Source organism: Cygnus atratus, chromosome Z (assembly GCF_013377495.2).
Source record: "Cygnus atratus isolate AKBS03 ecotype Queensland, Australia chromosome Z, CAtr_DNAZoo_HiC_assembly, whole genome shotgun sequence".
NCBI classification, from domain to species: Eukaryota; Metazoa; Chordata; class Aves; order Anseriformes; family Anatidae; genus Cygnus; species Cygnus atratus.
This window is the reverse complement of record NC_066396.1, coordinates 44809088-44833351: the sequence shown is the minus strand read 5'-3', so window position 1 is coordinate 44833351 and position 24264 is coordinate 44809088. Positions and strand designations below refer to the sequence as shown.

General features: G+C 37.6%; 1 protein-coding gene across 4 annotated transcripts in view; it reads left to right on the top strand.

The window, feature by feature from the left end:
* The first annotated feature begins 1501 nt into the window (after nucleotides 1–1501).
* The window catches only part of FANCC (FA complementation group C), an 84180-nt gene continuing 61417 nt past the window's right edge, over nucleotides 1502–24264 (top strand). Inside the window, exons 1-6 of one of the 4 annotated variants that reach the window (XM_035565321.2) lie at nucleotides 8194–8216; nucleotides 8302–8364; nucleotides 12538–12616; nucleotides 14321–14494; nucleotides 16067–16151; nucleotides 21885–21979. In XM_035565321.2, the coding sequence (XP_035421214.1) occupies nucleotides 14330–14494; nucleotides 16067–16151; nucleotides 21885–21979 (345 nt within the window). In that variant the 5' untranslated portion in view covers nucleotides 8194–8216; nucleotides 8302–8364; nucleotides 12538–12616; nucleotides 14321–14329. Of the gene's footprint in view, nucleotides 1692–8193; nucleotides 8217–8301; nucleotides 8365–12537; nucleotides 12617–14320; nucleotides 14495–16066; nucleotides 16152–21884; nucleotides 21980–24264 lie in introns of those variants that run through there. The other 3 variants (XM_035565319.2, XM_050716268.1, XM_035565320.2) reach the window with 3 other exon arrangements.

Here is a 24264-nt window from a genome sequence, read left to right as displayed (position 1 = left end):
GGTATGAGGATTCTTGCATAGAAAAGAGAAAATTGGCTCTGTTGGTGGTATAAATATCAAGCTGAATAACTAAGGCAGCTTTTTGCGACTCTGTGACTAACTATAGGATAGAAATAGACTTTGGACAGCTATGGAGCGTACCCAGTCAGAACCATGAAAAATAATGTTATCGAACTTTTTGCAGTCAAGTTTTTTTCACTGCACCAGAACAGTTACACGTTTCAGCAATGAAATAATTAATAATCTTGACATCTAAGGAAGTGTTAACACAATTGATGGTAGAAAACAAATATAAATTCTCCCATGTTTTCACTTGACAAGAAAGGGAAGGAGCAGAATGATTGAAGACTTGCATGAGTTATGAACTGGACTCACAGTGTGAATATGGGCGTTACACCCAAAGCTCCGAGCTGTGCTGTGCAGATGTGCTGGATGTGTGGGAAACATCCCAGCCAGTTTGTCTTGGTGGATTGCCTGACGAGCAATTGCTGTTTCCCAAAAAAGTACTTTGGAACTTCCACAGCCGAGCCTTTTAATTCATCAGGTGTTGGTGATTCGATAGGACAAAATGTAAAGAAAGTAACGTAGGACTCATGGACATATTACTGCACAGGGTAGGCTGAATTTGTCTTTGTACGGAAGGGGGTTGTGTCTCATTTTACAGAAAGTTGAAAGCACTGGTGATTGGAAAAGATGACATACTGCACAAAATTTGAATAGAAGACTATGAAAGCTGAATGAGATTAAGGACATCAGCTAAAATGGGTGAAAACTGCAAAGAGAAAAACAACTTCAGCCTTAGCAGCAGTGGTCCTGTATTTATGCAGGACAAATCTTCTTGAATATCCAACACAAATTAGCCTGTAAATTCAGACTAGTGATGTTGGTAGGAAAAGGAAAAAAAAAAAAAAAAGGGGGTGGAAAGACTGTAGCTGTTTCTCACCAGCTCTTCATCTCAAGTGTTGAATCTGGAGGTTAAAACGGTCAGGAGTGGAAAAAGTGCAAGGATGAAGAGACGGAGCTGGTGAGTGAGAGGAAGAATGGCGAGAAGGTGAATAAAAGTCAGTGTGGAAGTGGGACAGGGAGCGATGAACAAAACTGCTCTAAATAGCCGAACTGTATAGTGCTGTTATTTTCAGCATGATTTCCTTCAGGAACAGACTGAGAGGTTAAATGACAAAACGTCGGTATTTGCAGCTTATTTACTACTCGGACACTTTTTAACAAGTTGAGGACAAGTTTAGCAGCGTGTATTCCTCATTTTACCACCAGAACAAATTCCAGCCACAGAAACCTTACTTTTTCTTCAAATTTGAAGTTTATTCAACCCGAAGTTCCTCACCCTACTGTACTTCTGTACCCACACTACTTGCTTGTGGAAAACAACCCCACGGGCGAGGAAAAACGTTTTCCAGTCACGGAGCCAAGCGCCCCGCCACTGTCACTCGCCGGCGGGGCCGCGCACACAGGCCGCATGCCCGTCCTCCCCCTCCCGCCCCCGTTCACGTATCGGCTCCGGGGACGGGCCAAGCGCCCGGCCGCCCGCCATTAACCGTTAACGGCCGCCCAACGGCTCCCGCGCACGCGCACGGCGCTGTCTGTGTGTGTGTATGAGGGGAAGGGAGGGGGCGGGGCCACCGCCGGCGGAGCGCGCGAAAATTCCAAACCGGCGGCGCGAGCCGGGCCGCGCGGTAAGGCGCGCGGAGGGGGCGGGGCCGCGGCGGGCACGGGGGGGCGGGAGGAGGGGGCGGCGGTGGGGGGGGGGTGTCGGGGAAGCGCGCATGCGCGATCGCCTTGGGCGGGGGGCAGGGGATGGGGGAGCAGGGGCCGGCGGCCCTGAGGGCGCCGCGAGGGGAGATGGGCTGTGCGGGGGGGGTCACGTCATGTCGTGTCAGGTTACGTCATGTCGCGGCACATCACGTCATGTCGTGTCGCGTTACGTCACGTCGGGGGGCGCTGCCCTTGGTCCCGTCTGTGCCGCGTGTGGGCACTGCGTGGCTCCAGTGGCAGGCCTTCAAAAGCCAGGAGAGTCTGGGCAATTTGGATTTTTTTTTTTCTAGTATTCAATTATAATAAAGATTCGAAGCCTTTTTTAAGTTCAAAATCCTTTTTTTCTATTACAAAGAAAACTTTTCAGACTGCCGCCACAAAACCAAACATCGCCCAACCTCCTTTCCCCATCACGGTGGTTGTGAGCTGCGTCACCTCTGTTTGCGTTCCTGTCCTCTTTGTCCAAGGTCGAAAAATTGCCCCGCAGAACTCATCCTTCTATTTCCAGCAGAATTCGAGATAGCTATCAGATTATATTGTGAGCTGCTGACAGGCCTGCGAAGATCTTCTGCCTGTTGAATTCTGGCGCTGCTGGAAAGCCTTCCCAGTCGGTTATGTTTTTTCCCTCCCTGACACACGACCCTCCTCCCTGTGCCTATGTTTGTTCGCTACTGCCATCCCTTGGAAGGAAGCAGGCCCGCCGAGCCTTTGTGCTGGTTGTCCTCTAGCGGCTGGCTTGCAGAGGCAACGCAAGCTCTGCTGCTGGACTTGCCCCCCGCCGGGGACTTGTCTTTCGAGAATAAGGCAGTGGGAGCGTATGAGTCAGGAACCGATACTGGAGGTTATCTTTTTGCTTGCAGGCATAGATCGAGTTTTGATAATCATTTCTCTGCGTTTCGTTCTTAGTTTCCTAAGGACATGAGGTCTACGTGATTCTGAACCATCCTGCCTTTGGCAACTAAGAATTGAACTTGTTAACCAGTTTTAACCAAGTTTGAAAGCAACACAGAAGTCTTGAAAGCAATTCTATTCCCATATGTTTTCTAGAAATTGGATGCAGGGTGAAACAGAGAGACTGAGATGGGTACAACTCTGTTGTTCCATATTTTGTTTACCACTAGCCCTCACATGCGAATGGGTGGGCCAGCTGGATCCAGTGCATGTCAAGTCAACTGTAGGATACTGCCTTTGCTGGGTCAAAGTGTCAGAGGGGACACCATGTGTTAGGTTTTTTGAAGGTGATCAACTCACCTTCCAGAAGGGATACCCTGTTAGAAAGTACTAGACACAGTTACTCTCCTGTTAATGGGGCGGCTTTGTACGCTGTGTACTCTAAAACCATCTCTTAAATCTCTTTTGTTTCTTTTCCTCTAAGATGCATGTTTCCGTATACTGACCTAGAGTTGCAAAGGTGTTGTTTTTGACAAAGATGTCTCCTAAAAGATGGGTGAAGGATCTTGTGGTGGGTGAGACAATTGTTTCCTGAAACAATCGGTCAGAAAATGTTACAGTCCTTTGATAGAGACTCCATACATGTCCTCTAAAACATAGAGCTGATTTGGACATTTACAGGAAAATTCATATATTGTGTGAGCAGGAAAATTCATATATTGTGTGAGACTAATCCCAAATAAAAATATTCAGCCTTCATTTTATCAGACTTTTTTGGTATGAGTACAATATGTTTCATACCAACCTGATCTGAAAAATGGGTAGAAGTATGCCAGGCCATAAAAATCTTATTGCATGTATAAACGGTACAGCACCTGTTATAACTCATGTAAAATCTCTAATTAAACAATATAACTTTCACCAAATTGGTTATTCCCATCTCTGTTTTTCTGGTAAATGTTATAAATTGCTGCTGTTAATGTTGCTAAATTAAATACAATGGTAACATTCATTAAAAATCTTTTCTGTTTCTTATTTTCTTTTATGTAACTTTGGAATAAAAAAAAAATCCTTTCTGTATTGAAATTTGGTGGCACATCCCACCAATTGCTGAGAGCATTTTAGGACCAAATATTGAATCCACTTTTTACATTATAGGAATGTAGAATATGTTAAATATTTTCTCTTTAGTGAGGGCCAATAACTTTGTGGGTATTGCAAAAGTATTTAAAAATCAGTAAGACTAGTTGTGCATCGTTGGGACTTTTACTTAAGCATTTTACTATAGGAATATGATTTTAGATGGCTATGACAAAACAGTATATGATGGTCATGATTTCTGTCCCTTGTATTACAAAAATACACAGTATTATATTAATCATAAATGGAGGAATCTATATTAATTTAACACTTATAGTTTAAATCTTTTGAACTCAGGAATTTCTGAGTTACAGCGTCTTTAACATCTCTGAAGAGTTGTTACCATTACTCTACCTGTAATGGTAAAGGATGGACTGATGTCAGACTTTACCTCTTTGCAAGAGGTTTCTGTTGGTTTTTTGAACTGTTGGCCTTGCATATGGATGTATGCAGTAGTTTCTGTGTGCGTTTTTTTTTTTTTTTTATGTGTTTTTAACTTTGAATAGAAATTCTGCAGGTAAGAAATGTCTTGAGTTATATTTGCATAAACTTGTTAGTTACTTAATTGTACAGATACTATTGGACACAGTCTAAAGACATCTGACTTGCTGAAATGTAACTCGTACAGCATCAGTTATGGTAATCTGGAGAAATAAAGTCCACCAGGCTACAGCAGCACGAGGAATTTTGTGAATCTTTGAGAGCAGTAAGTTCTCTTAACTCACAAATAGATCAAAATGGATGCTCTCAGATGTGTAATTATAGTTTGATTAAAAAAAAATAAAGTAAGAAAGTAATATTTAAGTCTCAGATCAATACTAATCAGGTTCCTGAAGTAGAACAAGCCTTGGGAAATGAAATTACTTCTTTAGTGTCATATGTGAAATGTGTCAGAAATGGGAATCAGACTTCTAGGCATCCGAATCCTGGAGCCAAACTGCAGGGTTGTCCTTCCTCCCTCCCTACTAGCAGATTCACTAGACATGTTTATTTTATAAATCTAGATTAACTATGTGACAGAACTGAAATATTCCAAGCAGTTACTGTAATAGAAGTATCGTAACATACAACTAAATTGGTATACATGAGTGTCCAAGCAGAATAGCTCAAGAAAGAGGCGTACCACTACCTAATACTTTTTTCCTATGTTCTACATCAAAAATTCTCATCAGCTGACACAAATTGATAAAGAGCTCCCTTCCCGTATAACAGCAGATCTATATGGCTTTAATTTCACGCCAAGCGTGGCATTGTTAGATTGTGAGTTTTTCATGAAGAGATGGGACAAAAATCTTACTGGCAAGTCACAGGGACCTACTATTAGCACATTAACAAATACACAGGCACAGAATATGCAGGAATAATTGACTGAGAATCCCTCAAATCAGTGCCTCAAATATCAGTGCTGTGTCTCCAGTCTAACTGCTCACAGTTGTTGCTGTGGTACAAGTTTGACTGAGTCATGGAAAGCCTTTGCTTTAGATGTTTCTGAGGAAACTTATCTCTTCTTATTTGCAAAGAATGAATGGGCTGATTTAATGCCTGTGAATAGCATGAAACCTTGTCAATGGACTCAAGGGACAAATGTCTGTGGGAGTGTGTTAAAATAATGTACAACAAAAAGGTGTAAATGTTGATGTGGATGTCATGAAGTTATTTTTTTATTCTGCTGAAGAATACATTTTTCTTTTTCTGTCAGGTATACTTAGTGCCATAAAGACATCTTTCTTCAGGTTTTATTCTGTGGCTATTTCAGGGAGAAGGGAGAGAAGTGTCAGAATTTTTGGTGAGTTTTTCTTTTGCCAAAGGGAAACACATTCTTTCATTTGCAGACTTGCTTATACTGTGTATGGACTATGTGAATGCTTTTCACAGAATTTCAGTATTCTCAACTGATGTTGGAATAAATTTGTATCACTTTTACTTAACACTTACTGCACTGTCATTAGAGGGCATATAAAAAAGTATGTATAGTAAAGCCTGGATAGAAAATGTTTTATGTGTTCGTTGTGTGATCATTTACTTTTTGGTGGAATGTTGCCTTTCACCACTGTTTTCTGTTTGTGCCTCTCGTTTCCTCACATTTAGGATGTTTATCTAAAAGTACTTTAATTCTGTAGAGCTGGAGAATTAAAATGAAAGGTAAATGCTTTATTACTAGGGTATATATTAGAGGTTCCTTTTCTTTTTTTTTAAAAAAAAAAAGAAAAGGTTCTAGAAATTTTGGAGAAAAAGAATTCGCTTAGCATAACCAAGACAATTCTATACTCTCCATGAATAACACTATGTCAGTACCATAAGCAGTATTTCAACTGATTTTTAGATACTTGTGCTGAAAAGTATGGGCCTTGTATCTTCTTTTCTTATAGTTGTGTAACTCAGGGTTAAAACTTGGAATTCAGCAAAGTTGCATGGCTACTAAAGAAACACAATTGTTGGCGATATGAAGCCCTTAGTGTTAACTTACAATTTAATTAAAAAAAGACTAGTCATTCTTCATGACATCTAGATAGATTGTACCCCCCCTTCCTTTTTTTATTTTTTTTTTTATTTTTTAATGATGAAACAAACATGAATATTTTGGGAGCATGCTTCCAGTTTGCAGGATCTTCTGTGTAGTCCAATTGCAAGCAGACTTTTTTCTGGCAGGAACTTTTTTAGGCTTTGTTTCCCTAGTAATTGTATGCACAGGTGGAAATGAATACTGTTCCTTGATATACTAGTGTAAAGGAATATACTTTTTTCTGTTACCTTGTGGATCATACATAACTCTTCAGAATCACAGAAGAGGGGACTAATATTCTATCTTGCTGCTTGCAATTTAGTTTATGTTCTCTTCTACTTATGCTTTGAAAGTAGGGAATTAATGCATTTTTGGTAATAGCAAAACTTGAGTGAAAGTTATAAAAAGCAAAAAACAAGACAAAACAAAACAAAAAAAACCACAAACCAATGAACCAAGCAAAAAAACCAAACCAAAACAAAAAAAACAATTACTATATATGCAGCTGTCCCCATGCTGGTATAGTAACTATGGAAAGAGACAAATACTTCATGCATATTTCAGGGTGCAACTTTGAATTCATCTCTAGTTAAAGGTTTTTGCAAAGGAACTAATATACAGAGCAAATAATTTCTCTGTATTCCACTCAAGCAATATACAAATAAAAGTTAATTTCAGAGGAGGTTCAATGATGGGGAAGTTTGGATGATTGGTTTTGTTTATGATTTGTCTGTTTATGTTCAGATCAGATTTTTATTTTTTTTCCCTGAAGATGTTCCATAGCGAAGGGGGTGACAAAAGACTTGTAGGCATCTGAGTTTACACTAGAAATGTGTCACTGTGAATATAAGCTGCAGGAAACAGTGGTAACCAGGTGTAAAAGTTTAGCTGAGAAAATACAATTTGTATTTGGCACAAAAATGACTCTGTGTCTAGATAGTCATAGTTCATTCACACCTTTGCATTGACTTATATAATGCCACGTGAGAGGATGCTGTTTGCCAGAAGAGGGTAATGAAAACTTTAGACAAAGTTCATAACAGATAGCCCATGAGTGGTGCATTGGCTGGCAGATTGGGTTTAGAAGTGACAAAAGCGTTAAATTTCATCTTACAAGAACTTGCCATTATTGCCAATAGTGGTCTAACTTAGCTGATGTTGCCAACACAGTGAGAGCCCTTATGATGTGGGTAATCCTATCAGTGTTATGAATGTACCAAATTTAGGCCCCATTGACACTAGCAAAAATTTGGCTGCTGACGTAAACAGGGTCAAAATTTCTTTCCTTATCATGTAGCCTGCCAAAGAAGGTAAAATTTATACAGTGTTTAGAATACTGATACCAGAGGCCCGTGTACAATTGATTTGTGGTGTTACTAGCTGTAGTGAAGATAAACTGGTGTTAGCGGTGACTGGACTTTTTTCAAAGTGGTGTGAAAACAGATTACTTCTATGTTCACAGATATTCTTCAGGAGCAGTCCTACCTCCTGCAGTTCACAGGCAGAACCAGACCTTCCGCCTCTTTCCAGAACTGCATTTATTCTTTGTTTGCATAGTCTTCTGAGCTGTGGTTTTCTTTGTGTGGCCTTAATTCCAGCTGTTGCCAAATAAATCAGCTGAGAAAGAACTGGGCTGATTGAAAAGGCTCTGTCCAGCAAAATAAATCTGAGAATATTTTAACGTTCAACTTTATTAGACCTATCCCCCCAAACTGTTTATCCCTTCAGCATTAGGAAAGATTGTCACGTTGAAATGTTACCAACCAGTGTTAGCAAAATAATCTCAGGAGGCTTGCTGTTTAGATTGTGCAAGACGAGATATGTAACTTTTTGCCTTGCAGGGGAAATACCTTGAAAGACAGTGATCCAGTCCACCTTCCCAGTCCACCACTGTTTCTAGAATGTCGTCAAGGTGTGTACTTGTTTGTACTTCTGTCCACCATGCCCAGCATGTCGTTTCTAGCCTCTGCTGTCATATTGTTGCCTTTCTGTGATAGATCACTGTGGACTGATGAGAGATTGCCAATTCAGATATGGAAGAACAAGCAAGTAGTTAAATGGTGAGCTAGAAGTCCCCTGTTTCTTTCAAGTCTGGCTTCTGTTTTGGAGGTCCACGCTGATCTGCTTAACATCAGTATGCACCAGTCAAATCTGGGATTTGCTTTATTGCCTCGAAACAAATTTCCATTTTGTACATGCAGCCGATTCCCCGGTATGCACAGCTTTATTTGGGCCTTGCTGGATTTTGATCTGGCTAGTCCTGATGCTGGAATTCTTTTATATTAGCACCTCGTATTGTTTAGGACTTTGCTGGATTGCATAAGAGCTTTCTGTCAGAGATATAAAAGTGCTTTAACTCATTGTCTGTTTTCTCCTGTTAAATTTAACTTTTCCTTTCAAATACTTGTTGTGTTGGACCCTTAATAACGTAGTTGGGTGGTTTTGTGCAGGAGAGGCTTCCATTGTCTTGTGATCAGACTTTCTATTCATGTTGTGCCTAAAGACTTAGTAATCTGTTTTGTGGGCTGGTAATTACATCTCTTGTATATGGAAATAATAATTAATTGCCTTGTTTTCCTGTTAAGATTCATTATGGAAAGGTAACGAATAACATCTGTAAAATTCAGCGATATCACTCCAAAACGTCTTTCACATCTTTTACTGTTCCCTTGGGCAAAAGATAAGAGTTAGATGGATGTGCTGGGATATTATTTCTGCCTTTTGTATTAGAGAAAGTTTTATTCTTAGGCTCTTCAGATGGGGAGGATCAGAAGGAGGGACTACTGCTGCAAAAGAAGCCTGCCATTAGGACCAGAAAGTTTTAAAATTATTTTTTGTGTGAAGTGGTTGCGGTTAACAAGAAAGGCTCATAAATGATATTTATTGGTTATGAAGCTTATAGCCCGATGAACATGAAGGAGAAGCCTTTATTATGGTCATATAGCTCTTATGCAGGGCAGGAAGAGGGGGAGGTGTAATGTTTTCAGAGTGCTGTAGAAATGGAAATCTTTTTATGAATCCCAGCAATGCATTACATGCTTCCCCATGATGTCAGATCTTTTGCAGTCCAGCAGGGCAACATAACACAACTGGAAATACCATTTTGCTGTTCTTAATGTTGTTCAGAGTAAACCTGTGTAGGAGGTTGCATACATTTGTTGTCCACAGAAGTGATCCTGTCAGTATCCACAGTCCCTTAAAGACGAAAACTGGGCTCTTTTTCCAATGAGACCTGACAATGAATTCAGAAGGCAGATATGACAACTGTTAAAATACCAATACTAAATATCAGAGCAAGTAGAGAAAACAAACACAGAGATGTGGAATACTAATTACTTTCTCTAAGAGAATTACCAGTCTAAAAGATGAATGATTTTAGCACGCTTTACATCTGCTTGACAACTATTTAGTTTACCAGATTTTGCATTTTACTTAGTCAATGTTGGTTCCTTTCTTTTGGCAAAACTCTGTTGGTTTTGTTCCCAGAGGGAGATATATTTGAATGCAATTTGTTTTAATTTGGAAAGTCTGTATAAAGACAAGTAGTTTACTATAACAGTGGTTTGTTCTTTCTGTAAAATAACTGTGGATGTGGGCACAGAGGAATAGGCAAACTTGCTGTTATCTATCCGTTTATTTGTTTGTTTGCTTGTTTTCTTCACAAGCTGGGGTTGCTGGTGGGTATGATTTCAGAGAGGAGATGGAGTAATGGAAGGTGAAGTGTTCTTTTGGGGTGTGGAAGTACTTATCACCAGTTCAAGGAAAGGTACGCCAATGAGAGCTTTATACATTGAATAGAAATTTTCATCGGAGTTACTTGGAAACCTTGATGCTATGACATAAGACAATATTATACCTTAATGTTATCTCAAAGATCCTTCTACTTGAAATATTTTTATTTATTTCAAAATAATAGCTGAATGTGCAAGTAAGAAAACAAACTAAGTAATAAAATTTAGTAGCACTTCTTGGCAGTCTGGTGCAGACTCACCTTGAGTAGTCTGTGCGGTTTTGGGCACCACAGTATAAGAAAGATATAACGCTGTTAGAGAGTGTCCAAAGGAGGGCAACAAATATGGTGAAGGGTCTGGAGGACAAGACATATGAGAAGCAGCTGAGGTCCCTTGGTTTGTTCAGCCCAGAGCAGAGCAGGCTGAGGGGAGGCCTCATGGAGGCCTGCAGCTCCCTCACGAGGGGAGCGGAGGGGCAGGCGCTGAGCTCTGCTCTCTGGGGACAGCGACAGGACCCGAGGGAACGGCATGGAGCTGGGACAGGGGAGGGTCAGGCTGGGTGTTAGGGAAAGGTTCTGCACCCAGAGGGTGGTCGGGCACTGGGACAGGCTCCCCAGGGCAGTGGTCATGGCGCCGAGCCTGCCGGAGTTCAAGAAGTGTTCGGACAATGCTCTCAGACACAGGGTCTGGTTTCTATTTATTTATTTATTTATTTATTTTGGATGGTCCTCTGAGGACACAGGAGTTGGACTCAATGATCCTTGTGGGTCCCTTCCAACTCAGATATTCTATGATTCTGTGAAAGACAAATTTGGGGACTTTGAAAGCTATGAAACATAGCTTTGAAACGTAGTTTTGAAAGCTATGAACATTATAGCTCTAAGGAGCTGTAACGTTTTAGCTACTGCAGATTCCCTTAATGTTTTATAATAGCTGAGTCCTGAGTTTCAGGATTTGGACTAGTGAAGAAGTTACTTCGCTTTTATGTGATTTTTGTCTTCTGTGGTTTTGTTCTAAAAGATTATATTTCTACAGTTCCAGAGAAGAAGTCTTCACTATTTTGCTACCTTATATGCTGGATGTGCAAATATGATTTCATTTTCAGACTCTAGATAAGGAGATAGTTGCAAACAAGTTCTCTGAAACCTGGTGGTGTCTCATCTGCTTTTGCAAATAGTTCTTTATCTATCATTGATGAATATTACATCTGTTGTGGAAGGCTGTGACAATGTGGTACTTGCATCTTGCATGTATTTGTTCAGGAGGACAGAACAGTAGCTCAGTTGTTACCTGGAGCGTCATACTGTAGAACTTTGCCTCCAGACCTGGTAACAAAAGTTACCAAGTAAAATGTCATATTTTAGACAATAATCCAGAGAGCTCTCTTGGCAAAATAAAGCTAATCTGTACCCTGTTAGAAATGCAGCCTTCCGCTTCTAAACAAGTACCTTCATGAGTAAGCTCCACAGGGTTCCTGGTGTTGAAAGTACAAGACCAGGAGTGTTTGATTCTTGGAGAGATTCTGATAGAGGAGACTAGGGCTTTTTCTCCTCCTTCTTCCTGGAAGTAAAGGATATCTTATGAGGTGATTCACAGTAAATCCAGCTTCTGAATTTCTCATATTCTTGGGTAAATAGTCCAAAATAAGAAGCAGTTTTAGATTTTTGGCAGCTGAAATAAAAGGAATCCCAAGTGGAAGAGAGTGGAAAAGAGGCTGAAAAGACCTTGGGAATACCCTTGACAGTATGACAGGTCAAGTCAGGTTTGACAGGTCAAATTATTTTTTATAATTTCTGTAGGCATTTTAATACGTTTTATAATGGGGTATAAATGGTTAACTTGTAATTAAATTTAATTAACCAGCAGTTTTATATTTCTCTCAGCAATAAACTGTTTATTCTCTGACAATTTTTGAGATAAAACTGTGTTGTATTTTCTTTTTAATTATGTTATTTATACATCAGTCATTTTACTGTATGCTTTCCTGTAGTGTTCAGGTGAAGACAATAGTAAGTGATACTAACAAAATAGTTGTTTTCAGGACTAGATGCTATAAGCAATCATTAAAATCGCTATTTCATTGGAGGCTTCTAAAGAAAGCAAACACACAAGTACAGCTTAAAAATCATGCTATTGTGAATAGAATGGGAGCTTGTGAGATTTTTTTCTGGATTTCTTTTAGTCTGACATAAGCAATGTGATGCGGCAAAATGAGCTGGGATTTCAGACTTCTGGAATAAGGATATGCTTACTCTGTCATAGCTTCCCCCCTTTGCATCGTGGAATAGTAATTGCATGTACCTGGTGTAGGAGAAAAGCCTGTTTGATTTGCTTACCTGGGGTGCTTTGTTAATACTCAGTCATCTCTTATGGCTGGCCCCAAAATGCTGGAGTGTTTGTGATACTTTTTTTTTTTTTTCTTTTTTCTTTTCTTCCACTGTCCCCTCCCTCCCCCTCCCCCCCCCCCCCCCCCCGCCTTTTTTTTTTCTTTTAAACTTTCAGGAGCCATTGTGTTAGAGGACTTATTTTTGATTAATCGGACCTGGAAACATCAAATAAGCTAATTTCTTTACTCAAATCTGTAAGTCCAACTTCCGAATGTAATTTTTTCTTGAAGCCTTTATTATGCTCTTGTGATGATAGAAAGTTTGATGGCTAATTGCAGCTGGATGTTTGACTTCTGTTACTTCTGAGAGCTACTGTGATGAAGTCTCATACCCTATTTTAGATGCTTACTAGCTAATAAGGTTTAGGGGTATTTAGAAGATCAGTGAGATTTCGGCCCTGCACATGCTGATTAATAGTTACAGGTTAGAGCAACAGTTATAGCTGGAAATAGGCATAGAAATAGAGCATAGAATAGGCATAGAAATAGGCATGGAAATAGAAAAGGGATTTACCTACATTGTGTTGAAAATGATCAGGACAAACATACCTTGAACTCTGACAAACCAACATATTTACCTTTTTTTTTTTTTATGGACAGAATCCAAACTCAAATAATAGTTGACATTCATTATGAGGTATTTATTTATTACCATTAGAAACTAAACAAATTTATTAATAATCTTTAGGTTTTTGTCTGGCTTGGATTAACATGCTATTTAAGTGAAGTGATTATAAAGAGTTAGCTGTATAAAGCAGACTTGATTTGCAGGGCTGCTGCTCAGGTTCAGGTTTATTTTTTGGTCTGTAGCTTCATGTCTGTAGCTTACAAAAGAAAATTTCACTGTTTTCTGTTGCTTCAATGAGTGTCTGAATTCGTCTCCAAGTGGACTACAGTTAATTTCTGAAAACTGCCACTGTGTGTGTTAATTGACAGTTGTCTTTACCATCTGACATAAAAGACAATGATTGAATGGCTGCAAGAGCTCCTTTACTCTTTCAGCCTGTGGGGTATTTCTTTCAAAGAGATTTAAAGGTTGCTGTAGCACCTGCTGCTCTATTCTGTCTCCTTCTGCCAAGGAAAAATACAGCAAAGGAGGAAAAAAAGAAATGTTTTGTGTCTTCTACTGGGGAAATTTGGTTAGTTTTTAACATTTGTACTTGACAATAATCCTCTTAAAGATCTAGTTTTTACATTGAAGTATGTAATTGGTTGTAGATTATACAAGCAATTGTACAGTTTTTGTTCAAAAGCTTTTATATGTAAAGTTGAATGTGGTCATTTTTCTTTCTCCTTTGTGTGATAATAAAAAGAACATAGAAAGAAAATCAGAGCAAAAATACTGAATTTATTGGCTTCTTTTAAAGAGAATCCTCCTTTTGCACTTAAATATAATGATCAATTACAAATGCAGATCTTAAAACAAGCAAAGCCCCAGCGCATGCCCTGCAGCCCCTTTTGTTTTGATTGAACCTTTTTTTTTTTTTCAGTGTTTTCATTTATCTTGAAATGGGCATTTTCAGTTTTTCCTCATGCAAAGCATTCTAAATTAGTGTGCACTCATATTATTGTAGTATTCTCTGAGTTAAATATTGGTGATGACAAGTTCAGATCATAAATGCCTGAGACACAACTGGGTGGTACATTCTAAGCTAATTTACTGATTACTATGCCGCCTTTGTTACTTTGTCACAATTGGGTTATTATTTTAGCCTATTACTACTAGAAAGAAAATTGGCACCTTTATGAGGTGCAATTCCCTCCCACCTTCCCACTGGAACACAGAAAAAGGTAGTAGAAATCCTTCTTCTTGTTCTCATTCAAGGTTTCAAGCCCCAGTGTTTGGTTATGCCTGTATTCGAGTTGTATACTTTTTTTATTTTTTAATTTTTTTCCCAGGGTTGTAGAATGGCCCAGGATACTACAGCGCCAACACTGGACTTCAAATATTGGTTGGATAAAGCTGTTGAGTGGGGTCAAGCCACCACTTTGGAAACCCAGAAAGATGTCTGCCTTCACTTGCCCCAGCTGCAGGAGTTTCTACAGCAGACTTACGAGACTTTGAAACATATGGTAAGTGACTTTAAAAGGAAAAAGTGGCCTCTTTTGAAGACACCCTCAGAAACAATCTGCAGTATGTTTTGACAAAACCAGAAGCAAAGAGGCTTGGGTTACTGACCCAATGTATTACTGGACCAGAGAAGCAAACTGGGGAAGCAGTCACAGGTAATGTAAACAGGAATGTGCTTCCGGTTCCCCTGGTTTATCAGGAAAGGAGCTTTTGCTTCTTGATTGGTCATTGTCATGTGAGATTTCCTGGCTGATGCTCTAACCTCTTTAAAAAACTCTTTAAAATAAACAAGAATTTGATTCTGGTTTTCAAGCCATATATTGGATTGTTTAAAGGCCTTAACATGCAAAATTGTAACTGATCCTTTAAATCTCAGAGAGTCTGTTGACACGCTAACCCCAGTGCTGTGGCATATGTAGTGAATTCCATTGGCACATGCTGCTGACTGTTCTGTTTTCTAATTTGATTATTGTCTGCACTCACTAGAGTGCTTTTTTTTTTCCCAAGTTAAGTTTAGTTGGTTTTATGCATAGTTATGTATACATTTTCCTGAGTGTGGCTTTTTCAATATATGTATTAATTTTAATTAGCTTTAGAAAAGTTGTGTTATGGTATGAGGCTGACTTCTTATGGAAGCAATTCTTGTTAAATATTCTTCTTCTCTAAAAACTGCAGTTTTTAAAAATCTGAATTTAATTTTTAAATACAAGATTTTCAAGGAGTGGCATTTCTTCCTCTGTATATCTGTCTTTTTCTCAGAAGAAAAAAACAAACAATTTTTAATGTTGCTACTTCAAGTAATCTGAGGCTTGGCCTGAAATGGACCTTGTGAATATGGCCCCAGAAAGTCTGGGGCTAGCCCCAAATGTGAGACAAATGTAAGGAATTTATTGCAGCAGCAGGAGATGGTTATCGTTCCTGCTACTTGCATGTTATCTCAGCACAGCACCATTTTTAAAAGCCTTCATTTATTAGATAGTAAAGCTACAAAAATGGAAAAATAAGACTGATTACACAGGATTGCGTATAAACTACATTGCCTACTACTTTTTTAGTGAAGCTGCTTTCTATTTGGTTAAAAGTTAAATGGCAGTTTGTTACTGCCTAGTCATTAAATAAGCTAATTTAAAGAAAGTAAGAAGTAACAGAAAAATACTTAGTTTTATGCCGTAGTGAGTATTATTTTTTTCAGAAATTCTGTGAGGCAGTATATTAAAGTAATGAGGACCAACAAAAGTATATTTTAATTGTGCTTTTGTTTATCACTAAATCTTGGTTACTAATACTGTTTTCTTATTACTATATGTAAGAGGAATTAGTAAATCTTCTACCACAATTAAACATTAGCTGAGGAAATTACTTAAGCGTTAACTTATGTGAGTTATGATATTATAGCTGATTTCACCAAGGTCTGCTTTTATTACCTACCAGCAAGTGTTTTGTTTCCAGAGCATTTCACAGCAAAATCATTGGGACTGTAATTTACAATAATCTGTATCATTAGCAATTCTTCTAATTTGCTTTTGATGTATAGTATGTTTATTGTCTTTTTGTTTGCTTTTATGTCTTAACAGAATTCAATTGTAGCAATTCAGCAGTTCCCTTTAATTGGCCAGCTACTAGGAAGGCTTTGTTGGAATCCTTTTGTTATAGGATATGGTAAGAACCTGTAATGATATTTCTGTAACAGTCCATAAATTTTATTCCTTAGGAATTAAAAAAAGTACAACTTGATATATACTTCAATTTTTCCATAAAAATGCAGCATTCTTTCTTACTTAGGTAAAATTTTGAAATAAAAATGCTATCCAAGTTATTTAAAACATGTGTGACTGAGAAATCTTAAATTTACTTTTACTTTTGGAGATAATTAATTTCATGGATTATTTACAGAATGTTGACTTGGAAACAGTAGGTTTTAAACCCAGTGAGTGTTTATGTGCATCATTATTTCTGTTGTATTTCAAATTTTCATGTTCTATTAATTTTGTTAGTCTCCCAGAATGTACAAAAAAGTTTTAGATTACTTTCAACTGAGGTTTCTTCCAGTTATATGTCAGAATATTCTATCAGATAGTTTAACATAGAAGAATTAATTTTTCTGATGTGTTCTTTTTTTATTAATGAAAAGCTGTACTGTGTTACGATTGTGTTTGTTTTTACAGATTTTATTCTGAATGTTTGTTTTTCTAACTTGTAAACTAGTGGAAAATACACATAGATTAAAAAGCAAAGCAGTAAAATGGTGACTTAGAAAGAAAAGGTGAGAAAAATCAAAAATGTCTTACTGTTGGGGTGTAGGTGAGATCAAATAAAAGGAGAGAAACTGCAGACAGGAAAACTTTTAGGAAGGACCAGACACTACCTGTGCTGTATACTACCTGTAGTACTATACAGGTAGGTATACTACCTGTATACTACCTGTAGAACTATACAGGTAGGACACTACCTGTAGTTCCAGTATACTTACCATGCATTGAGATGTTGATAAATGGCTTAGGATCTACTCTGGAAGAGAAAGCTAATTCTGACCTTCTCTGTCAGCCCCTTGAAATAGTATTTTGCTGATGTCCTACATCAGTTTGCTACAGCTACATCTCCCCCCAAAAAGAAAAAGTGTTGCATTTTGTCTCTTCTGGTTCATGCTTTCTTTTGGAGACATACAGGAAAGGGCAATTTTTTTGGTCTCCTGGAGCAGTTTATTAGGTCAAGAAGTGCACTGCGCTAGACTGATCATATGTCTTCTGGCTTGATTTATCTTTTTCCAGTTAGCTCCAAGCACAGGCAGAGTGAACTTGCCTGCGAAAAACATGGTAGATGTGCCTTATGTTAGCACTTCCCATCTAAAAGGAAGACTTGGGAAGGAACCATAGATTTAAACGTAGGTCACTATGGCAGAGATACAAATCTGTGCTTTTGTGACATCTTTTGAGAACAGATGTCTTCTACTTCATGGACTTATTTTTGTGAGGTTGCATTTTTAATCATAGTTTCAGTTTCTGGGAATGTTGATAACTGTTGATGTTTACAGATACACACATGCTTTTCTTCTCTTTTTTACTTTGGAATAACAAGACTTCAGACCACCAGTCTTTAGACCACCAGTGTCTCTGAGCCAAAAATGTATTATGTTAGAGAATGGAGCATCATCTATTTTTTTCATCTGTTTTTCCTTTTGAATCATTTCCACAACAACCCCAGCTATACATTCTTAGTTTCCTTTACTTCTGCCTTCCTTTTTATCCCTGTGTATTTTCTAAAGCAGGAAAAACACTTTTTCTTCAAGTTGATCGTTTCCTCTGAAGACTGCAAAACAATGAGTTTTACTACATTTTTGTTTGTTTGTTTTGGTCTCAAGGTTGCAACCAATCCAATTCAGAGAACTTCACTTGCTTTAAATGGAATCCTTCTTTTCACTTCAGTGCTTGGAGATGGGAGAAGGAGATTTCCAAACATCGGTAGACCTGAAGATGTCTGCTTATCCATTCCCACCACTTCCTTCTTTTAGAGCCACCTGATCTCTCTTTGGGCTGCTGGCACTTTAGATTCAGCTAGTTCTCATTTTGTTTCGCACTATTTTTGAAGATATTCTTTAAGTAGTGCTAGTAGATGCTGACTCTCAAGTGGGTTTCATATAATTTCTCATTTGGATAAATAGCTCATTCAGACATGTCTGAGACCAGGCCACCCTTGCAGTAGAAGAAACTAATTCTGTTCAGTACAGTCTTTCATACTAATAAATGGAAGAGGAAAAAACAAAACAAAACAACAAAACACAGCACACAGAAAACATTATGTATCTGCATCTTGTCCAAACTACAATACCTATCACCTTAGATGTATGTCTGCTGGTGCTGGATGCTGACATGGCTGACCACTCAGTGCAGGGAGCATGGTCTCCAATGGAAAATAACCTCCTCATAAACACTCTTGATCAGGAGGGGGCCAAGTTAGCCATATATAGAATGCTTATGTGAGGGAAGCACGACCAAAGAAAATCTCATGGCTGTACTTGTGGTCCTGAACCACAAGGGACACATGAGGAATTCAATCTTGGTAAGGAATTCCAGTGTTTTTTCTGTGGGCTGGGGGATTATGTTCTCAGTAGGCCCCTCCTGGTTTAAGTTTTGAGCCCAAATGTCTTGAATCCCAAACTAATACTATAAATGCTGGGGAATTTCTTGGTGGCTCTCTATGTCAACATATGTGTGTGAGCGTGCATGCTTATGTATGTATTCATTTCCCCTGAAAGTTCAGTTTTAGCTAATCTACATTTTGTGTTATATATTTGTATATATGTAATATCTCTATGCATTTTTCAGTAAAATTTTACAACAGGATCTAAAAAGAATATTTCTAGTTCTAAGTGTTTTCTCATTAATTCTGTGCATTTGGCCTGGTTCATGATGGTTTATTGATAAATGGACTGCATCCCAGAATGATTGAGACCACACTTAGTTATGAGAAAAAAAAAAAGCATTGGCTTTTGTCTTCTTTATTTTATTTTTTATTCATGAGAGAGTGACAGGGAAGGAGTGCAATGTGATTAATACTAAAGCTTTTTTGTTTTCTCAACACAGCTTCCAAGCTGTCTTAAATTTCTTTCTAAAAATTGTCATTAATGTAGTTGGAGTTTCAACATTAACGTGTTTAAGAAGTCCAGCAGAAAGTTGGAAACATTCTTTTTTTCGTATAATTTCCACCTTGGAGTAACTAATTTTGTTCCTTTGGATGGCTTACTTGGGTAGTGAGCATTCTTTCGTGCTATTGTAAGATCAGACATCTTGATTCATATCCTGAAAATGGTTTTCAGTGCATGCGACAATGGTATATTTTTCATGGTGATCACAGTTACTAGCAAAATGGAAGGAAAAAAATGCAGAAAGTTTTCTATGGTTCTCTCTGGTCTTTTCATGCAATTGTCTCTCACAGTTGCCACAATTATTTTAGAAAGGTCTATCCCATCTTATTCTTAGGCATCCTATATTTCTTCCCCAATTCTAAAGGAAAAGGAAAGAAAGTTTTGAAAAGGAAAGAGTGAACCTGGGAATGGCCCTCAGATTACCACTGGTACTTCAGCAAGAGGACTAAGTGATCCTTTTTCCTTATTCTCACAGATCTGCGGGAAGCTACTTCACTTGTAGCTGAAAAGTAATTTTGACTGGGAAAACTGTGAATCTGTAAAAGTCCCTTATCTTGGGGGAACCATTGGCATGGCTTTGATACAAACATACCCTGGTTTCAAACACAGGTTGAGGTTTGAAGGTAGTTATATCCATGTAATCTCATTGTACTGACAAAGTGTACGTTGCTCACCGAAGCTTTGCTTTCATCATTTTAGCTTTTTTCATACTGATTTGCATTTCTGACAGGCAATAGTATATATAATTCACTGCTATACTATGCAGCAAGACTTTGTATGTAGCAAAAGTTCTTCTCATCCAGAAGTCTAATTCAGTAGTTATGTCCCTGCCCTGCCCTGCCCTGCCCTGCCCTGCCCTGCCCTGCCCTGCCCTAAATAAACATCACTTAAATAAAAGGACTGTATGACATACTGTAGATGTACAGTGTAACTAGGATGAGGCAGAAGAAGGGACACCTGAACTACAGGTACTTTGTTCAGGATAGGTGATTTGAACTCGATTTTTTAAATTTTTTTTCCTGTCTATTTTTCAGTATGTTTTGACTTTGTAAATTTATTTCTCGATTACTTTTTCAGTTAGTAAAGTCTGAACTTTACCAATTACTGGTACTAAAATAATATCTATTTGTAATGATCAGAAATTTCTGTGTTTCCAAAAAGCAAAAGGTTATCACTTAGTTGTTTAAACAAATAAGACATTTTTTTTTCTCCCAAAAAATTGCTGATTAGAGTTGTATTGGGTAAAATGTTTTTTTTGAAGGAGATAGAGTTGCCTGTTCGTGTTGATGTCTGACTGCCGGTTCAATATAGTTGCAATCAAAGTCTAAGGATACTTTAAATTTCTGCTGAGGAGTATGCAGGTTGTCTCTTGCTCTGATCTTAAAAAATGTAGGAAATCATTAGCCTTGTAAAAACCCATATTAAAAAAAATATATCTCCAAACACACAATGTCAGAGTACCTTAAACTGTAGTCAGTTAAATGTGTATAAGAAACCATTTCAGAGCAGAGATGCTAGTCAGTGGGAGGCCAGTGATGGCCTACAGGCTTGTTGGACATTTATTGAGGAATACTGGTTTAAATCAAAATTAACATCTCTGATCACCTGGTGAAAACACAGGCATTACTTAATGGAGCTCTTATTTTTTCTTCAGGCTTTGCCAACAAAGCCCTTCTAAATAATACTCTTTATTACATCCTGGGTAGCAAATATACAGAAAACAGAAGTCGTCATTTGTTGAACATGATAATATTTAAATTATCTCCTAATGTAACTTCTGAAAGTTATGTGGCATTATCTGTTTGTATCATTTATATTAAGAATAATAGCACTTATTAAGTCAATATCAAAGCTACAATGATGCATCTAGTTTTCATAGTTTGGGTTACAATTATGCAATTTTATTCTGGGATAAAATTCAGCTTAGAGACTCCTTGTATCTGCTTAAGAACATTTAAAAAAAAGCCTATTGAAAGCAAAGTAATGGAAAAATTGTGACTTACATGGCTCTTTATCTGCTTACTCCAAATAATCAGTTCTTCTATGATAATATATGTGCATCTAAGTGGTGTCAATATTGACGAGTATAGTAGGTTTTTAGAGAAGGCAACTTGTTTCCAGCAGTACATTATAATTAAGTAAAATCTGATCTCATGCTGAAGAGAAAATAGGATTTTTTCCATCAGCATTTAGGTGTTGTGCTGTCTGCAGAACTGTTATTTTCCTGAAGCATGGGGAATTGTAATATATTTTTGCAGAAAACTTCATGTTCTACGTTCTTGTTGTGAATGATTTCATACTTAGCAAACTTAAATTTTTCAGAATGAGCAGGTTCAGTTGTGCAGAGTTTGGACACCAATGTAATAACTATTTACTACAGTTGATTATTGTTTATTAATTATATTAGATACTTAAATGAATGTTTCTTGATGATAGCTTCAAGTATTTTTTATGCAAACAATTCACTAGGTCATACATGTTTCTTAAGAACATCTAAATATTCTGTAGATTTTAATTTGACTCCTTTTAAAATGCTATTAAGGAAATGACTACACAAGAACTACTACATATGAATAATATTAAATGTGTTGCGCAAATCTGGTAGATTGAAGCATTATGAGTTGAGACTGATATTCGGGGCTTTATTTTTGTGGATGGATAGGAATTGTTGTGTGTAATTTTGTCTATGTTTTGATTTTCCTTTTTTTTTTTTTCCCCTAAATGTATCCTTATTTACTTTTTTTCTCTAGATGAAAGCCAGAAGACTCTGATGTGGTGCTTATGTTGTCTGTACAGCAGTGAACCACAGAACCCTGTGGAATTGAAGGCCAACAGCTGGATACGGGTAAGTGAATGAATCCTTCCCAGGACTGCTTTGAATTAAATTGATTATTTAAAGGTGCTACATCTACAGCATAGAGACACTGTCATTTAAGAAACCGTTTCAAACACAACTTCCATACATATTGCATTGAAGTGTGTACTGCTCTAATTATAACACAATCTGTGCTAGCCTGTCATTTCAAATATTAAAAAGATGTGGCATTTTAAAGTGGGTAGTTCTGATGGCTTATAGCCTACTAGAGTCTCTAAATCTAGTAACTGTGAATAGTGAGCAAAGACCACAACTCAGAAGGGAAGCAAGTGTTATCAAAAAAAAAAAAAAGAAAAAAAGAAGAACCTTTCAATTAGGATAAAATAAATAATCTGCCGAAATACCATAGTTTGTTTTGAAAACAGCTTGTATTTCCTCTTTAATTTCATTCTTTTTTGCTTTTGTTTAGTCTCCTGCCTATGAAGAAGCTAATTGTATCCAAACTTTCTTCAAAGGCAGTCATAGAGGGGAGGGGTAGTGCTTGTGTGTGGATTTATATTTAGCGACTTAAGGAGTAATGAATCCTTAACTTTAATCCCAAATTTAGGGGGTTTTCATAGGCACATCTGTTCATATTTTGTATATTTCCACAGCGAACCAGCGAAGCGCATGAGCATGTAAATAATTTGCAGCACATTGATGCGTAATGCTATACATTGCTGAATAGCAATTTTTGGGTGCAGTATTGCTGATTTTTACATCTTTGCATTCTCTGTGGAATTTTGTCATCATATGGTTAAAAAAAATAATTGAATTGTCAATACATTTTTTATAGCTTATCGTCCTCAGAACTAGTGAGACTGCAGCACCAATCTCATTATCATTTAAGTAAAAAATTCAGCTTAGCAGAAATTTACATCTCTGAGTAGTTCATTTCTTAATTATTAGTTGACTTTATACATTTCAGTTTATGTAGGTATTAATGTAATACAGAATATTATAAAATAGGTAATGGTTTTGCCATGTTTATGTTGGTAACCAGCTGTACTTAGCTAAGTAGTAATATTGATATTGGTGCATTATTTCTCAGCAGTACATTCTCACATTCTGATGCCCCTGCGTTTCTATATGTGTGTGTTTGGTTGGTGGTACAATAAACCATGAAATTCTCATTAATTTTATAATAACTAAAATTACTCTTATTTTCTTTCTGTTTTGAACCTTTCTCAAGAGGCTTTTCAGGAGGTTAGTATACTTGTGATTGACGGTGAAGCAAAGTAAAGGACTTTTTAAAAGTCTGTTCGAACACCAAAGCAAAGTGATGCAAAAACAAATCTGTCTTTTCTTATGCATTCTTACTGGTTGGACATATTCTTCATATGGACATAGGAGATTGACAATAGCATCCACTTAGGTATTCCACAGAGAAGAATTTGTCATGGTATGTGTTATTAACAGCAGCATACACATATGCCATGGGGAGGGGGAGCTAAACCCAGGCAATGATTCTGATCTACTGATAGCTTCCATTTGTGGTGGTGGGAAAACATGCCATTTTAACCTCGATCGGTTACCTATGTTTGATGTAACTGGACTGGTGGCTTTGGTGGCATGAGAAAAAGCGTCAAGTAAACATGAACAAACCTTTAGGGATGGATGGAGGAGGGACTGCTGCTCCTGGCAGCACTGCCACTTTAAGCTGTCCAAAGTTGGGACTGACATGTAAGCGTTTGATATAAGACACACTGTACTCTGCAGGAATTCTTCTACCCAGTCTGTGAGTTTGAATCAACCTTAAATAATAATTGTGACTTGATGGGTCAAGAGTTAACGTAAAAGTGACAGGGAAAAGGGCATGGAGGAACTCAAAGCAATCTATTTCTGTCATTCAGCACTTCCCTAGTTGATTAAAATGTGTGTAGCATAATATGGTCTGAAATGTAACAAGTTCATATTTTGATTAGAGAGAAAGAAATAACCCTTAGAAAATTTTGATTTAAAAAATTGGTTAAATAATGGAGATAGTAAAATGCACAGTAAAATGATACATAAATTGAGATTAAAAGAAAGTATATTATTGCTTTCTACAGTAGTTAGAATTTCTTCTCACTTCCTCACAGTCCGGAGTGCATCATAGTGCAACCACTTTTTAGAGAAAGTGGTTTTATCTCCTTTTTCAAATCAGCATTGTAGTTCTATTTACCAGCAAATGTGATATGATAAGGACTATTACACTTGTTTGTACAGAAGAATATAAGTTAAGTATTTTGTTACTCTTGAATGGTTTCTTTTTTATGAAAATAGAAATCAATATC